This window comes from Monodon monoceros, unplaced genomic scaffold (genome assembly GCF_005190385.1).
Source record: "Monodon monoceros isolate NGI ecotype Baffin Bay Population unplaced genomic scaffold, NGI_Narwhal_1 Super_Scaffold_21, whole genome shotgun sequence".
Lineage (NCBI taxonomy): Eukaryota > Metazoa > Chordata > Mammalia > Artiodactyla > Monodontidae > Monodon > Monodon monoceros.
Genome location: NW_021703778.1, coordinates 67,202,230 through 67,221,280, shown reverse-complemented (window position 1 = coordinate 67,221,280; position 19,051 = coordinate 67,202,230). Strand labels below are relative to the sequence as shown.

The following is a 19,051-nucleotide window of genomic DNA, read 5'->3' as shown; positions in this document are numbered from 1 at the left end:
TCCCACAGGCCGCAGAGCAGTTAAGCCCAAATGCCACAACTACTGAGCCTGCTCTCTAGAGCCCGCGAGCCACAACTACCAGCCCATGTGCCACAACTACTGAAGTTCTCGGGCCTAGAGCCCGTGCTGTGCAACAAGAGAAGCCACCGCTATAAGAAGCCCGCGCACTGCAGTGAAGAGTAGCCCCTGCTCGCTGCAGCTAGAGAAAGCCCGTGGGCAGCAACGAAGACCCATCACAGCCAAAAATAAATATTGGGAACCAAGGAGGTGGGTAGGACAGATTAACCAGATTAATCTGCCTGTGTAGTAGGGTGGCAGATTTATATCCTGGAAGGATAATGGTAACCAAAAAGGCATGTGGTTTGGAAGAAGTGGGGTAGGGAGCACAGAGAATAACTTTGGCAACCACATGAATGAAAGGGAAGAAGAACGAAGGCAGAGAATGTTGGCAGCTTAGTATAGCGACGTGAGCAGTGATTCTGGAGTTGAGAGGTCTGGTTGTGTTACTTGGGCACCCTGTCAGCTAGGAAAGGTCACACGATGTCTCTCAGGGTCTCTATCTCATATGTAAAATGGAGTCATTAGTATTTTCCCTGTTTTGTTCATAGGATGACTGTGAAATTGAAGTGAGATGGAAAAGGGCTATGTATGTAAAGAAAAGACCATATAATTCCAAGTTAGACAGGACCAAAATAAAGAATGTGTCTAAAAATGGAGTGGGAGAAGAAAAGGATAGGAAGATGTCATCAGACTTCCTTTGCACATTAGACAACTTAGATGGCTAATTTCGTTGGTCATTTAATCTATTTGAATGGGCAGGTGCTTTATTGAGAGATAGGAAGACGTTTACATTTGTTTGTGTGTATGTTTTTCAGTACTATTCACTAAAATGAATAATTATAAATAGTTCACCTGCATGTGGGAACAGCAAAGACATAACTGCACATACCATATACAACCGTCATGGAAGAAAATACACAGAAGAAAGTCCATGTAGAAATACTACAACTCTGAATTACTTGGAATCTTCATATTGGTGGCTTACCCAACAGAACTTCTTAAATATCATTCCCATGAAATCCAAATAAGAACTACTCAGAAATATCAATTATGTTAGCATTCCCACACATTTAAAATCTGATTAATTTGTTTTGTTCTGTGTATATTAGCATTTTGAGGTTTAAATATTGTGTGTTCCAAATAGAAAACTCAAGTCAATTTCACTGAATTGTATTTATTTATTTACTTAGTACTTATTCTGCCCTTATCTGCCATGTGCTTGGACTGGTGCTAGGCACCGATATACAAACATAATTAACACATAGTAGTCACTGCCTTCAAACAGGCTTCTCTTAGTTCATAGGGAAGGCAGATACATGGACAAAGAAAGTGTAATGGGAGTGGGGCAGGATTGTCAGGAAGAGGTTCACTGTACTTTGAATAATCTCATTTTTTTTCTTCTTATTCTTTCTAAATGCCTGCTATAGCTTTCTTTTTAGTTGTTATTGTTCAGGTGTGTGTTAAGAAGAATTGATCATCTCTCAGCTTTTGAAGCTCAGTAGATAGTCTGTCTATATAACTTTTTTTTTTTTTTCCCTTGGCTGTGTTGGGTCTTGCTGTGTGCAGGCTTTTTCTAGTTGTGTTGAGCGGAGGCTACTCTTCGTTCTGGTGTGCAGGCTTCTCATTGTCGTGGCTTCTCTTGTTGCGGAGCACGGGCTCTAGGCGCGCAGGCTTCAGTAGCTGTGGCACGTGGGCTCAGTAGTTGTGGCTCGCGGGCTGTAGAGCTCAGGCTCAGTAGTTGTGGCGCATGGGCTTAGTTGCTCCACAGCATGTGGGATCTTCCCGGGCCAGGGCTCGAACCCACGTCCCCTGCATTGGCAGGCGGATTCTTAACCACTGCACCACCAGGGAGACCCTGTCTATATAACTTAATCACAGGGACAAAGTGGTAAAATTTCAGAGATTGGGTTTTTTTTTTATCCTATAAATTTACCAGTTCTGAGCTGAGTTGTTAGTCTTTTGGAGAAGAGAAAGGGTCCCCTACCCTTCAATCCCACCCCCAGTACACAACACACTTTTAAAACATTTTTTATCTTTGATGCTATCTGCTGCAGAAGAAATATGTCCTATCTTGGACTTTCTTTCCTGACTCCTTTGGATAAACAAAACTTTGAACCTGCTTTGAGGCTTAAGGCCTTTGTAATTATGTGTGTATGTAATAGAGAAACTGTAAAAGCTCAATTTCTCTGGCTCGGAAATGTGAGATTATTCCTCTGCTCTGCCTTTCCTCACCTTCTCTTCTCCCACTATACAAATTTGAGCTCATGTTAGGAGCATATGTCTGGTGATATTCCAGTTCCCAAGAGGCCAGTGAACAAGACAGTAGTAAAACATTTTTCATTATAGGTAAGGCAAAGTAATCCTGATTCTTTAATTTTGGGTCTAGCTGTTTCTGTTATTAAATCAGCAGTTTAGTTGAAGTAGATTCATATGTTGAACTGGTTCTTATTGTAAAAAGCCATTTTTTTCAGAGTCGGAGAAATGAGAGGGGTTCTGTTCTTTTTTTAAAAGAGAAACAAACACATGTATTGTCTCATATTTTTGTAATAATGCATTGTTTTTATAGAGTTATTTTCTGAGTTTTAAAGCCTATGCTTTCATTTTCCCTTTTCACTTCTTCCTATGGAATATTATCATGTTTGTCTGCCTGTTCTTTCTGCTTTCTTGTTAAGTGGACTTATTTAATATTATTATTATTACCCCTGGTGATAATTCCCTGTGTGTCAGTAATTCCCTGACCTCTCATAAACACTAAGGAACATCCAGTAGCTGTGCTAAAAGCCACTACCATTGATGGGACCAAGGACAGCTTAACTTTGGAGAAAAACTCTCCTCTTTTCTTTAAAAATTAAAAAGCAAACTGTATAAATAAAAGAAGGGAATTGCCAAGGTCATTATGTCCTTAAAGGTTTTTTCCTAAAGCCCTGACTTTAGAATACAGTCATCATCAGTATATACTTATTTTTTCATAGAAAGATTTATATGATGTTATTTTTTTACATCCAGGTATCAATGTAGGTATGGGACTTATTTGAGTTTGCTTCACATCTAGGTAATTTAGTTTTTCAAAAATAATGAAAGGCTAATTATTAGGCAATAATGTGATCAAATTACCAAAAGCTTCAAGGTGGTTCTATTTCAGTTCTCAGCCTGATGTGTATTTAAAAATATCTCTACTTAGAGTAGTTACTGTTCATAATACATTATGGAATCTTTTTAGGTAACAGCTTGGATGATAAAGAAGCCGTTACCCTTGATTTGGTGTGTTTAACCCAAGTTAAATTTATGACAGACTGAAAATTAGCTGTAGTGTTATACATCTCGCTTCCTGTTCTGTGCAATTTGATATATGTGGGCCATATGTCCAGCAGGAGTTATAAGAATATGTTATTGATGGATGGAAAAGCTGTTTCATAGTTCCCTGTGAAAATATACACTGTAACTTGTACAGTGTGTATAGAACCTTGCAGTTTTGGTTTATGAGAGATTTAACCTGTGGCTAAAGGTAATATAATGAAATCTGTTGGAAACCCTTCAGAAGAGGAGAATTTGGAATCTACTTCTTTAATTTTCAAGCTTTTATGCAGTTGACCAATTTAGGAGGGAGACCTTAACTAAGTGCTTTTATTTTCAGAGCAGATGAGAGAGTATAACAGTACCTTAGTTTCTGAAATACCATGGATTAAAGAATTCAGTGCATATCTACATTGCCTACTTCCCCCACTTCATTGCCTTTACCTCAAAATTATTTGCAGGAAGTACCTTGTTTTCAGCATGTTTATTGCATTTAAGGCTTTGCCCTCATCCCCAGTCTTATTAAAGGAGTTCCACCATAATGTTGATTAATTTAAAATTTCCTAAACAATGGATTAGCGATGGCTCTGCAAAAGTAGTGTGAAACATAATATACAGGATTTCTCATTTAAATACAGCCCAGGTGATAAATCATTACTGTACAGTAATCTCTGACCAAAGAGGCAGACTTTCTTAGTGGGCCTGTGTCTGTGTTGTTCACCACCAGCACTGGCCAGTTTTGGGGCAATCATGTGTGAAACCAGACACAGATTGGAACTTGTGTGGGCATCTTTATCTGTACAGACAGTTCTAATAAATTAAGGCCACATCTCCCAAAGAGACTTCTATAGTCAGCAGCACATTTTCTGTAATACCTAAGAAACTCTAAACAGGTCTTTCAAATAGCCTTAAAATGATTCCTTTCAGTAGGTGTTGAGTCCAGTTGTTCTGATGTGAGAGAACTTCTGAAACAGATGAGTCTGTCAGTGTTTTCTGAGTCTTCATAATATATTAGCCATAAAGCAAAGCAATGCCCTTTATTTCTACCCTCTAGGTTGCACTTCTGAATCACCTGTGGAGCTATGCTTACATCCACTACTAGAAATTCTGGTTTGGTAGGTTTGAAGTAAAGTCACTGTATCTGTTTTCTAAAGTTTTGGAGATATTTCTAATAGACACACTTTCAATTGAGTACCACTACCAGTTACCACTACAAGCTACATTTGAATTTGTACTATGCATATTTTATATAACATGAAGACAAGTTTCATTCATACTGGTGCTATGGCTTTACAAAGAGGAACCTAGAAGGTAGCTAGAAGGAAATCCTAGCTATAATAAGAATTTTGGATTTAAAAGAGAACCAGTCTAGGGACTTCCCTGGCAATCCAGTGGTTAAGACTCTACGCTTCCACTCTAGGGGGTGAGGTTTCGATCCCTTGTCAGGGAACTAAGGTCCCACATGCCACGCGGCGTGGCCAAAAAATAAAAAATAAAAGAGAACCAGTCTAAACCCCTCCTCTTTACAGATGAAAAAGAGCAAAGAGGTGAAAGAATTTTCAGAGTTGGTAGCAGAACCAAATCCATGACTCTGACTTGAGCTCTTTCTACAATAGCATCTTGGACCTAGTCCATCTTTGAGAAAAGCCTCAAGGCCACTCAGTAATCTAGAAATTGTCTTGAGCATCCCAAAGCCCAACAGAGTATTGTGAGATTCAGAGTATTTAATAAAAGGAGCAATAATGCAGCCAGCAGGAACTCCTCGCATCTTTGAAGTTACTAGGCAGGAGTTACGAGTGACATTACTCACAGTTAAAAATTATAGACATCACCCAGAAAGCTTTTGGGACTTTTTTGTAAACATGGAAATTTCTGACAAGAGATGCCTAGATTTGGTACCAAAGATTGTCAAGAACAAGATGATCATCTGTCTTATTTTTAAACTGATCCTTAAGTATTGGCAGCAGGTCTAGAAAATTATGCCAATATTATATTTCTACACAGGTCTGACTTTTAGCTTGTACTTCAGAAGGATATTGTGCCTAGATTTGCAATTTAACCAAGTAAAGGAATAGTATGTTTATTAATTAGGCTTAGATTTGGTTGTTAAAAAGAAAAATCCAAATAACAGTAGTTCAGTCAGGTAGGGATTGATTTTTCTTTTTTTTTTTTTAAAGCTACATGAGATATATATATATATATTTCAAATTTATTTATTATTTATTTTGGCTGCACTGGGTCTTAGTTGTGGCACATGGGATCTTTAATTGTGGCACGCATGCAGGATCTAGTTCCCCGACCAGGGATCGAACCTGGGCCCCCTGCATTGGGAGCCCGGAGTCTTACCCACTGGACCACCAAGGAAGTCCCAGATTGATTTTTCTTTTGGATTAAAATAGTCCAGAGGGAAGGGAAGCCCAACATTAGTGTGGTTGCTTCATAGCTGTCAGGGATGGGTTCTTCTAATTTTGCTCCATCCATCTTGGTACTATGTTAAATCTTCAAGGTATCTGATGGTTCTAGATGGCTTCTGGAGCTTCGGTCATCTCAAAGGGGCATACCTCCAACTTGAGTCAGCTCCCTTTTTTTTTTTTTTGAGTCAGCTCCCTTGAAAGAACTTTCCTAGAACCACCCTATCCAACAATTTCTGCTTCCATCTCACTGGTCATTCCTATTATCGAGGGAGACTGGGAAGTTATAACTGGGCGAGTTGCTATTCACAATAATTAGAAATTTTGTTGTTAAGAAAGAAGGAGGGAATGGATATTGAGCAGGTAACCAACAGATCTGCCACACCTGTTTTGAAGAGTATAATTTTTATATTAGGAAAATCAAATTTTAGTCACATCAAAAACTATTATATAGGATATAAAATTTTAAAGATCTCCAAACTACAATCTCCCATGTATCTGATTAATAAAAGCAATAAATCTCTATGGTACTGTTCTGCTTTGGATTTCTCAGTAGAACTCATTGGGAACAGCTGTTAGGTATTATATATTTTAAATGAACTGAAGAAGGAGTTCTTCAAAACAACAGGAGAAAAAAAGATAAATTCAACTCTGTTTCCTTTTGGAGATAGGGAGAATCAAAACAAGCACAAGGGCAATTCAGAGTATACTATATGAAATGGTATGAGACAGGAATGAGCCTAGTAAACACTAAGAAAGAAGTTGTTTAGTATTTAGATGGAATAGGATAGACTATTGCAACACATGAAATAAACACATATCATAGCAATAAATCATACAGATTCCAGATATACAAGACCTGTGCTGGAGAGAAGGATGGGCACATTGGGTTAAAGTTCTAAGTATTAGACATTGTCTTAATCCAGTTGGGCTGCTGTAACAAAATACTACAGACTGAGTGGCTTATAAACACAGAAATTTATTTCTCACAGTTCCAGAGGCTGGAAGTCCAAGATCATGATACCAGCATGGTCAGGTTCTGGTGAAGGCCCTCGTCTGGGTTGCAGACTGCTGACTTCCTACTGTGTTCTCACATGGCTGAAGGGGCTAGGGAGCTCTGTGTGGTCTCTTTTTTAAGGGCATTAATCCCATTCATGAAGGCCCTGCCCTCATGATCTCACCTCCCAAAGGCCCACACCTCTTAAAACCATCACACTGGGCATTAGGTTTTCAACATGCGAATTTTGGAGGGACACAAACATTCAGATTACAGTAGATATAATTACCTCTGCCTGTACCATATCTGTACAAATAAAATGCGAAGATGGAGAGAATTTTGTTGTCTAAAAAACTTACAGACAGGAGCAAGCAGTAATCTGCAGCGTGTACAACTGTAGACCGTGGTGTACATAAGTGTGTTAAGATGGAAGCGGTCTCACTCTATAAGACCAGATTTTTAAAAGTTCTGTAGTCTCATTCATACCTACAGTTCACATGGTGCCATTTAGCACATATTTATTGAGTGCCTCATATTTACAATACACTTTAAGGAGGAAATTCATTCACAAGTTGCCACGTAGGTGAGAAAGTCTAGATTTTGGCTTCTTATAACTATGAATTTCAAATCTGGGGAAAACCCAGCCTTGTACTTTTATTCCTTTTCCTTTCATAATTACTTATCAGTAACCAAACCCAGTCTGTTGACTTTGCTCCAACTGATAGAAAACAGGAAACTCCAGAGACTCCCTATGAGAAAAGGACCAGGCTGCATCCTCTGTGACCTCAGCCCTTCGGTCTGAGCTCTCCTCAGAGCAGCAGTTGGAAACAGTTCCATCTCCTTGTGGCTTTGGTAGTAAGCATAGGGAGTGCAAATGAAACCAGCTAGTGCAACAAGGTGTGTTAGCCTGGCCTTTGAGCTCATGAGCCATCTTTTGAACCTTTTATGCTAGTGCGCTTTTGGGCATCCTTGGGGGAGAATAGTTTACGCTCTGATCCAGCAGTGGATCAGGGACCATTCTCTGTCCTACATAGCAGTGGAAATGCCTTTGGCACTCTGGTATTAAATAACTGCTTATTTGAACATATTGTGCAATGGCTTAGCCTTTCCCACACATTACTAGTTCCCTTTGAAGCTGTTGTGCTCAGTTTGAGTTCTCCAGTAGGGACTATGAAAGAAAACAAAAATCTCACAAGTTATATTTCCTTTTTATCTACTTAGTGCTGTTGCAGCTATCTCATATTTTGGTTTTTGTGTCCCTCACTCTGCACCCTATTTTCCCTCTGCTTTCAGGTGAAGGTCTCCCACAGGTGTATTACTTTGGACCATGTGGGAAATACAATGCCATGGTGCTGGAGCTTCTTGGCCCTAGCTTGGAGGACTTGTTTGATCTCTGTGACCGAAGTTTCACTTTGAAGACTGTGTTAATGATAGCCATTCAGTTGGTAAGTTGGCATTGCCATTCTGCAGAAGGATAGGTGGGGCGGGTCTCCCAGCCACATCCTTGTGTCCCTGTTGGTGATTTACTAGCTGTAGTGACACCTAGTGAATGCACACTTACTGGCTTGGTGGCATTCTAGGAAGCTGGCTGGGGCAAAAAGGGTTAATCCAGAGAAGTCGCACTGCATTTGCTGTTTGCTCTATTTTAAGAATTTGCACCTTGGAGCAATACTCTGACCTTGACTGAAGTGGAAATTTATTTAGGGAGAAAGAGGATGATTAGGAAAAATTGTACAAATGCAAGTAACTTCTTTGTTGTTTTATTTATAGGTTTTAAACACATGACTGTAAAATTTTGTCATGTCCTCCCTCTCTCCTTACCATCTCATCCAAGAAAAGACTGGAGATGTAACCCACTGCCCTAAAATCAGATTCTGAAGTTGTGTGACCAGGAACCTGCCTTAGTTCTCTTGCCTCTAGTTCTCACAGAGACTGAGACAGCTGAAGAGGCAGCTTTCTCAGCTCCTACCAAATTACACACTAGTACCACTTTAAGGAACAGTTAAGACAGTTCCTTTGAGAACTTTGTCATCCCCTAAGCAGAAGGATGTCTTTATTGGTCTGAAATGGTGATGGTCTCACCCAGTTTAAAGACTTGGAAATGTTAGAAAATTGATCTTGACTTTTGAGTCAAAAATTCAAATGCTCATGCTTCCCTTTCTATACTAAGTAGAAAAGCTTTGAAGATAGAAGTGAACTTAATGAAATTTGAATAATTTTGTGATTATTATTTTGGGCTATGTTTACTTTCTCATAAAACCTATACTCCTACCTCTGCTGTTAGTTAGCTCTGTGATATCAGTCCAGTATTAACTTCTCTGGGCCTCACTTCCCTTATTTCTGCAACAGAGAGACAGAGTATAGGAAGGTGTGGGCAGGAGGTGAATGTGGCAGTGGCACCTGTCTTCAAAGGCCACCAACGTATTCTGATTTCCTGCCTGGGAGTAATTCTTGCCTCTCAAATGCTTACTTTCTGAAGTAACATAAAAACACTAACTCTATTCATCATTTGCAAATCGTTGCATAACGAAGTAAAACTGTGTATTATCATTTTAGATGAACTGTACTATCCTTCTCTCTCTCTTTTTTTAAATTTTTATTTATTTGACTGCACAATATCTTAGTTGTGGCAGGCGGGCTCCTTAGTTGTGGCATGCGAACTCTTAGTTGAGGCATGCATGTGGGATCTAGTTCCCTGACCAGGGATTGAACCCAGGCCCCCTGCATTGGGAGCATGGAGTCTTAACCACTGCGCCACCAGGGAAGTTCCTATCCTTCTCTCTTTTATCTTGATATTTGTCATATATGTATTTGTATCAGGAAATATATTCTGGTTTACAAGAGTAAAGTGGCTCTGGGTGGTGAAGAAATGAGTTTTATTTTAATTTCAAAGCTTTGGGCTGATAAAAGAAAATGTTCTGATATATTTTTACAGTAAACTTCTTTAGAGTAGTATTTCTATCATTGTTTTTCTCTCTTTCAGCTTTCCCGAATGGAATACGTGCACTCAAAGAATCTCATTTACCGAGATGTCAAGCCAGAGAACTTCCTGATTGGCCGACAAGGCAATAAGAAAGAGCATGTTATACACATTATAGACTTTGGACTGGCCAAGGAATACATTGACCCTGAAACCAAAAAACATATACCTTATAGGGAGCACAAAAGTTTAACTGGAACTGCAAGATACATGTCTATCAACACGCATCTTGGCAAAGGTGTGTTTCTTTTCAGCTCCGTGAAAGCAGCAGGTTGTTAAAACACCTTTTTATTCCCAAAACACTTTTGTACCCATTGTGCATTACAACTTGTGATTCTTATTGCTTCACAGGGTAAGTGATTTTTGTACTTGAGAAATTAAGATGGTAAGTTAGTGACTTTCCTAAGTATCCTGTTGACAACTTAAGGATTTTTCATTCTTTGTTTCCAAATGCTTAGTTTCTCAGAGTGTGGTACTTGAATTATTAAGATGATAACATTTTAGTAAGTTTAGTGATGAGTTTGATATTTACATACAAATGGCCCCATATTATAACCTGAAAAGGACATCAGGCTGATATCTGCTTTGAGGAAGAGTGCTTCACTAAAACATGGACTAGCCTTCTGTTCTCCGTGCATAGTTTCATGACTCATTTTTCAGGGAAAAGCCTATGTCTTATTCAGTGAAAATATATTTGCCTTTCCATGAGTCTTGAATTTTACTCAGGATAGACAGTTTGCATAAATATTGCTAAAAGCTGTAGTCTCACTTGTTAGAGGGACTAGTCCAGGGGAGAGTATTTGCGAGGGAAGCCTAAGGAACAGCGAGAAGGCCCAGTCGGTAGGGCCCTGGGCCCTTGCCAGCTTCTCCAGGAAAGCTTCCCTTTTTATCTGTTTTATATATTGGGCTTTCATTGGAAGATTATATTTGAAGAAAAGCTTCTAAGGTGATTGAAAAGATATGTTCGAAAATCACCACCCTAGAGAGTAGACATATAAACAGAATATTAGACTCCTAGACGTAGCTAATTATGTAAGGTATTTAAATACTAACAAACAGTTTACACAGTAATAGTACATTAAAGCTAATGTAAATAGCTATAAAGTTGCCTCATCAAGTAAACTGCTCAGATGAGGATTCTAGTGTTAGTGAAGAGTAAAAATGACATTATAAAGTGGTATGATACAACCCGAGTTGAAATGAATGCTGTCAGGATTTTTTCGGTAACCACATGGATATTCTCACTTAACGTAATAGTTTAAAATTAGGCTGGAAGGTTCTCTGGCACTTATTACTGGTGTCACTTTGGACAAGTTACTTAATCTCCCTGAAACTTACCTGTAAAAATAGAGTAACATTTCACAAGGATGTTTTGCAGGTTGAATGGGTGATAATATATGTAACATGGGTCTCTTGCATAGGGCTCAGAATTCCCTTCTTCCTTCCTTTTTACAAGGAGATAGAGTGTGTGGTACATAGTAAAGTCATGATTGTTTGGGTTAACTGACAGAGTCTAGAAGTTGTTCTAATTCCTGCCTCCTGGACTCAGCATTTGTGTTCTGATTTTATTAGTCTTGTCAGGAAAGGCAAGAACAGACAAAAGATGCATATCCATGTTGTTTGTATAAGGTACAGTGTAACAGTTAAGAAAAAGGGATGTAAATTCTGGCTTTTTCCCTTAAACCTATGTGGTCCAGTAACCTTCCTTCACTAGCATCAGTTATCTCACCCACCCTGAAAGATGTATGGTAATAGTACTTTATACCATAGGGCTCTGTGAGATAATGCATATAAACTGTTTAGTGCTTGATGATAGTAAAGACTCTATAATGTTAGTTATCATTTATTCAACAAAATATGTTTTAAGCATCTACTGTCATCAGACTCAGGTTCCTTTATCTCTTGATGTAGCCATTTCTGCTGGAACTTTTGAGTGTATCTCCACGCGTGGACTTCCTGAGTTCCAGAGTTTTTTTCAGGTCAGATCCAACCTGTCACCGTATTTGTCTATAATGTCCCTATTACAGAGAATACATACAGGTGGTTGTCACACGCCCTTTAAACTCTGGCCATGGTCTCAAACCCAGAGAGGTTTCTGTAGGAACCCTAATCCTATTGGTTTTCAAATGTGTTGCATCCTTTATGTTGTAATGAAGAAAAAGGGAAGTGTATCTTCAAATGACCTGGAAAGAATTGCCTATTAATTTTGTGAGGGCAGAAAACAAGGGAAGCAGCCCCCTAAACCTGATATTTACTACATTAGATTAGCCACCTTCCCACTGATTAAGTCTGCCCATTTTGTATTCCTTAATGTTTGAAGTTAGGGTGAGGACACTGGGTCACCTGGCCCCTTTCCTTCAACAAAATATATTTGACCTAAAATCAGGGATGTGATGCAAGTAAACCAAGCACATCTGTCTGATTGGTTGAAAAGCAAGCCTTTATGGTATGGAAGAATTTTGTGTCCTCCTGGTCTCACTGGTATTGAAACCTTTTTTCTTTGAAAATGAAATATCCTGCATGAAAAAAAAGGGAAATACTGAATTGAAATCCTGAATTGAATGAATGTGGAATGTTCAAAGAAATGTGGAAATAAAGCATGGCTCTGATCTTCACTCTCATTTTTTTTGAAAGGCCTTTATGATTTAAATTATTGTAGATTATTTTAGAATTTTAGAAATGGAAAATGACTTTTCAGAGTATCTAAATCAACCACTTGTTTTTCAGATGAGGAAATCGAAGCCCAAAAGGTGACTTGGCCATGCTTAATTTTGTGTGGATTAATAAATTAATAGAAAGGACAGGCCAAGACCTAGATAACCTGACTCAGGAACCATTATTTTTCCTGTTATCCCATATTCCACAGCTTTTCTTCGTGGTTTTAAGTATTTGAAAAGTTACTTTATTACTTATTCCAGTGAGTTTAAATGTGTTTATTATATTTTTTGGTTTTTGATTTTTTTTTAAATCTCATTTTATAACGGCTTTGCTGTGAAGAGAAGCTGGGCTTATTTCTGTAGGGCCGATCAGTCATTGAAAATGTGGAGAGTTTCGCCCTCTAGTGCTCAACTGTCTAAAGTACAACCATTTGTCCCCTGAATTATTTATTACCAAGGGGCCTCCTTACAGGAAGTGGATATAAAAATGGAGAGGCGATGAGTAGGTGTGATATAGTGTGAGAACCTGCAGAGTGTGGTTTCTCTATCTGCCCTGTTTTGTGGGAGGCCTCAACTCACCCTGCTTGTTCTTTCTTTTTTGGTGTATCTTTAGGTTCTGTTAACAAAATCTGTTTTTGTCTGTTGACAAAATCTGTTTCTTTAAGTTCTGTTAACAAAATCTCTTTTTGTTTTCAATTACATATGAAATTTATTGCAAACTTCAGGCAAGCCTTGTAGTCAAAAGCTTCTGATGGCCTTGCTGTTTTGCTTCATTCTTTTTAAGATTATTTCAGTTGCTCTGTATCAGCTCAACTTTATGTTATTTATGTCTCTTGTCAGGGTGCCGCCCCTTCCCATTAGTGACCTCATTTCCAAAAACCTCCTTCAAAGTACAATTTAGAAAGTTGCCTTTTCTTTCTTCATCTGCCCTGTAGAGTACTATGCACTCTTTTTCATGCAAATTTCCTGTAATTGGAGGCGGCAGTTAAATGTGTTGTGCTTTTGTATTTTGGGTTACCTGAGTAGCTTTCCCTGCCTCCCTGACTCTGTTAGGTTTTACTTTCTGCACAAAGAAGACAAAATCAAGTTTAAGATAGCCCCTTATTCTTGCATCTGTCATTTCTTTTGAACTCGATTCTGAAAAATAAACACATGAAATGTCTGAGATAAATTGTAATTGGCAATTAAAAATGGAAGAATGTACTACTTCTATTGTCTGACAGTCAAAGAATATATAAGATGTTTTCTGAGATGTAGTTACAATTTTTTATTAACTATTCTGCAGTTCTTTACCATCCTTATCTTCCCGATTTAAAGAAAAGAAAGAAAAATCCAGCAACTTGTTTTACATGATAAGCTCTCTGAATGCAGGGATACTGTTTTATGTGCCCACAAAGGGCACCTTAGTAATAAACTTTAAATTTTTCTTTAGGTGGCTATGGGACATGGTACAAATGGGATGGAGCTGAGGATTGTGCCCTGATGTTTGCTTACATTAAACTAAATTTTAAGTGTTAATTTTTATGATGAATAAAAAGCACTAGGCATGTATGCTAGGCATTCTGCAGCTTGTGTCTTTGCGGGCCTAGCCAGAATGGACTCTCTTAGCAGCCTCAGCTACTCAATCTGCTGCTCACTTTTCGTGTTGGTAACCAAAGAGTAATTGTAGCCCATGTACTAGAAATAACATTTTGTTTAAATTATCTCACTTTCAGGAAGGTGACGGCATAGAGTGAGGAGGGGTGGTTACTCACCATTTGGTGATTTGGACTTGGTTTTAGTTTAGGATTTGCTCTTTTCACTTGATATTTACTTGCCAGTAGCAGATCTAGGCAAAGGAAGTACACGTTGTTTTTGGTTTTGATCTAAAATACTATCCCTGATTTAGATATACAAAGAATTAGTAAGCAGAGCCTTTCCAGAGCAGACGGGTTTCTGAAGGGATTACTTGGTTTTGAACCCCTTTCTGCTTTAATAACTGCAAACATAATGTGTCATCTGTCTTCCTTTTTAGAGCAAAGCCGGCGGGATGATTTGGAAGCCTTAGGCCATATGTTCATGTATTTCCTTCGAGGCAGCCTACCCTGGCAAGGACTCAAGGTATCCTTGGAAGTGCTCAGTGGAGGGCTTTGTTTAAATACTCAGTTGATAATGAAGGAGTTGCTGACTTGATGTCTGTAGGAAGCACAAAGGGGAAGATTGGCTACAGGGATGACAGGCAGGAACGACATTAGTCTATAATGTAAATGCTCACCTGGGCTTTGGAAGCTCTGTTTTGCCCACGTTTGTCTTCTTCCCCTTCTGATCCTTCTTCCTTATTTTCGAGTTTTCCATAATCTCTTCCCTCATTCCCTCCCAGCCTTGGCAGTGCTGCTTTTCTCTCTGTGTCAGTATGCCTCCTTCACTAACATTATGTAGCAGGCATATTGTTCCCAGGGTGTTGGGGAATTTCTGGAACAAATTGATGATAGCAGCTACTACACATTTTACCAGCAAGGCCAGCAGGACTAGGTGTGCCCCTAAGGGGAACTGGGAAATACTTGTTCTTCCTATATAGGCTAAGGACCCACCTGAACTAAAACGAAAATCCAGGTTAAACATTGCTGTTCAAGTGTTTAATTGAATAAATGCCTTTGCATAAAATAGCTGTTCCTTGTAAAATGTGTAGTTTAAATAGCCTTCCTTAGGTAGGTGTCAATACAGTGCATTTGTGTCGAAGTTAACTATTAATTATAGTTACAACCATTGTAATGGTTACTCTGTGCCTCTGGCGGTTAGACTAGGAAATGGTGAGCTTGTAACCCATTCTACGTCCCATTAGATAGTTAAATGCAAGACATTTTTGAGTTGTGATTTATTTCAACATGTTAGTATGGAAGGAAACTTAATTGGTAGCTTTGGGTACTACTATACCCCTTCCCTCCCGAAGGGCAGAATGATTCGTTTTGCTGTGCTTTCTTGGACATTGTCCTGAAAAGTGAGGCTTTTATCCCTTCCCTTTGGGAAGATTTTATTTCTTTCCCATTAAATTCCTCTCCTAACATCTCCTCCATGGTCTTCTCCTAGTCACATATACCTTCTCATTGATATTGACAGCTGTCAAATAGAGTTTCACATCCTGTTTGCTTATTATACAGCCAAATAATGCATTTGTATATTATTAATTGCTTGAAACTTTCTCATGATCCATGAATCATTTTAGTGGTAGTTGTAGATTTAAAACTCCTCCAGTATACTTCAAAACATAATTGCTTAAAGCCTGGTGCAGCAGGCTAGGCAGAGCCTCATGAGAATCCCTTGAGACCACATTATTGGTCCAAGCTCCAGGAGCCGTCTGTCTACAGTCTTGAGCAAACCAAACTTGGCTGAGAATCCCTTGAGACCACATTATTGGTCCAAGCTCCAGGAGCCGTCTGTCTACAGTCTTGAGCAAACCAAACTTGGCTACTTTGAGCCACTGACATATAGCAAACCTGTCTGTTAGCCATGCCTGTATCATAGTTAACATTTTTCCCTCTGGAAGCACATTGTGGAAAGGCAGTTGTTTTTTGCTTTTGTTTTTTTTTAATTTAATTTAATTAATTTATTTTTTATACAGCAGGTTCTTAGAAAGGCAGTTTTCTTACATCTTGTTCTTTTTCTATTCAACTTCACAATAAATATGTTGTGGAGCCATCTGTCTGTTTGCCCCCATTTGGATTAGCAGTGTTTTTAATCTTATCTAGAGCTGATCTAAGGATGAGAAGGTTGAATAACTTTTGAACCCTAGTGGCCATGGGTCATTACTAAGCTGTTATAATTTTGAATTTATTTTCTTAACTTAGCCTCTCATCTCATTACATTTGGTGGTGTTTATCTGAGACTACTAAATGTATTTGCAAGTAAAACTTTCCAGAACAGATGTTTTGTACATATCTAAATATATCATCTCTACTACATTTCTTGTTTGTTAGTATTAGAAAAAAATTGAGACTATCTAACAAATCCTGCCAGTTTGAGTGAAACAGTCATTATGTCCTGAAACATATTGGACCTCCCATACTTAACACCTCTTTCCAACTAACTTTCTCTCTTTCTTCTCTACAGGCTGATACATTAAAAGAAAGATATCAAAAAATTGGTGACACCAAAAGGAATACTCCCATTGAAGCTCTCTGTGAAAACTTTCCAGGTAGGATGCTGAAAGGACACTCCAGCCAGTGTGACTGAAGCTTTGAAGGAGGTGGAGACCATATCTTAGTATTTCTAGATACTCTCCAGAAAATTTACATTTCCTTTTATTGTTATTTAAATCAAGATAGGTTTTATCACTTTGATTTGGTCCATAAAGAAAACATCAGTGTCAAATAGTCTGTACAGATATTCCTTGCCTGGCCCAAAGCTTCTCCCCATGAGAAGCATTCAGCTAATGAGCATGGCCTTTAACCTCTTTCCTAACAGAGGAGATGGCAACCTACCTGCGATATGTCAGGCGATTAGACTTCTTTGAAAAACCTGACTATGAGTATTTACGGACGCTCTTCACAGACCTCTTTGAAAGGAAAGGCTACACCTTTGACTACGCCTATGATTGGGTCGGGAGGCCTATTGTAAGTATCTTCTTTTTAACCTCCTCACCTCAGACCAGCACTGTCTCACCACCCTTGCCAGACTTTCTGCTTAAATCTATGGGGGGAAAAAAAAACACATTCCTTTGACTGTAGACGTTCCATTTGCCAGTCTTTTCAGGGTGATGCCAGGGGTCACTCTCACTAGAGTAATAAAGGAGTTACTAACTGTGTTTTTAAGATTATGACCACTGTGTCCTAAGATATCAGAATTTAAGTCAGTTTTTAAGAAGTTTTCTTTGAATGATCCAGGAGCTGGTGCTACATAAGCTATTAAGGTACTTGATTTCCGTCGGGTGGAGCCCAGCACCAGAGGAAACTTCTGAATTTTTTCTTCTGGCCTTGGGTTCACAGGGTCCTAGAGCATACTAACAGTCATCACTGTAGGATGTTATTTTTCTTTTCGAAGGCAAGCTACTCTCCAATGAACTATTGAGGACCAAATTGTCTCCCTTTTGCAGATAAGCAAACTGAAAAGGCAAGAAGACTTGAAACTGGCCTTGGTGTAATAATAACAGTAATAATAATTACTACTGTTCTGTTAGAATTAGAATGATGCTGTCCTTTGCGGAGGCATTAAGTTGGACCTGTTTTCCCCATTTGACTTTTTGATATATATTTTTTCAGCCTACTCCAGTAGGGTCAGTTCATGTAGATTCTGGTGCATCTGCAATAACTCGAGAAAGCCACACACACAGGGATCGGCCATCACAACAGCCTCTACGAAATCAGGTATGTGTTGGACCTTCATTGTTTCAGAAATCCCCCTTCTTCCTGGCTAATATTAAAATCCAAATTCTTCAGCTTCTCCACTTAAGCGTATATACTGAAATTAAAGACAAAGGGCTTAGCGTTACTCACTGTTGTGGTGTGGCATTCCAGCATCCCTCAGGGTTGTGTAATAGCACTGAGATGTGGCCAGGTGTCTTACATGAAGCATCCACTCTAGAGAAGCTGGGCCTGTCAAAATCTGTTGGCTGAAAGGGACAGTCTGCCACAGGCCCAAAAACACACTGGATGGACAGGGTAGCCCACTTTGGGTCTCATCTGCAGTCCAGAGTAGAGCTCTCACCCATGCTGGTTTTCCCTTGCTGATTAAGAAGGGTGGGTAATTTGGACTTCCAGCTGACATAGGCATGAACTGGCATCTCCACCCCACCTCTGTCCCTATATCCAGGTTAACTTTATAGCTGGCTAGGATCTGGACCTGTAGTGAAGATTCAGCTTTGCTTTAGGCCATTCCAGAGAAGGCCATGTTGTCCATCCTTCAGTGATCATGGTTTGGGAAGCTAGTGGTTTGGATGAGAGGCTTCTCTCAGCCTAAAGACAGAGGAGGCAAACACCACCCCCTCCCCTGCCAAAAAAAAAAAAAATCAACAAATTTGACAACGTTTAAAGAAAGGGGTAACTGATTGGGAAGTAAATATGACAGTTTTAATCCTCATTACCTTATATATTGCTAAGAGGAAAATGAGTACCTCAATAGATAAAGAAGCAAAGAATAATAAACAGATAACACACACACACATAGTCATATCAAATTAGCTTGTTCCCCCCTCATCCCTGACCTCACTGTTTTATATTCACAGACATTTTTACAATAAAATGCAAAAAAACTTATCTCACAGATGTACATGTGAAAGTACATAGGTTAAAAATAGAATATAGAATCCAGGTGCCCCCTCTAAAACAAAAACAAACAAAAAAGTAGTATACTTAGGTATACACACACACACATACATACAGTAAAGTATGTACACAAATATAGATAGACTCACCAGTGAGTACATACTTTTGGCATGTATGTGTGGCATGTTGGGTAAGAAAAAAATGTGTGAAGGAAGGAAATCTATGTATTAGAGAGTAGATAAAAGAGAGAGTAGGTAGGCAAAAAGATGGGGTTTAGCAAACTATGACCCCTAATTGGGTCCAGAGTTACATACTTTAATCAGAGTACTTGGCTAATGATTCTATTTTGACTGACTTGTGATTTGACAGCAGAGTACTGTTGACTTCTGCAGTCGTTCTTCCCTACCCCGCTTTTG

The 19,051-nt window shown here is 39.0% G+C and overlaps 1 protein-coding gene across 8 annotated transcripts in view; it reads left to right on the top strand.

Moving 5' to 3' along the window:
* Positions 1 to 19,051, top strand: part of CSNK1G1 (casein kinase 1 gamma 1) — a 152,406-nt gene that overhangs the window by 105,915 nt on the left and 27,440 nt on the right. For all 8 annotated transcript variants that reach the window (XR_003795842.1, XR_003795841.1, XR_003795839.1 and 5 more), the window contains 6 exons: positions 8,056 to 8,207; positions 9,746 to 9,980; positions 14,414 to 14,499; positions 16,486 to 16,570; positions 16,840 to 16,988; positions 17,634 to 17,738. Coding sequence is in view for 4 of the 8 variants with exons in the window: in XM_029237452.1 (XP_029093285.1) it covers positions 8,056 to 8,207; positions 9,746 to 9,980; positions 14,414 to 14,499; positions 16,486 to 16,570; positions 16,840 to 16,988; positions 17,634 to 17,738 (812 nt within the window). In the remaining 4 variants the exon portion in view is untranslated. The remainder of the gene's footprint in view (positions 1 to 8,055; positions 8,208 to 9,745; positions 9,981 to 14,413; positions 14,500 to 16,485; positions 16,571 to 16,839; positions 16,989 to 17,633; positions 17,739 to 19,051) is intronic.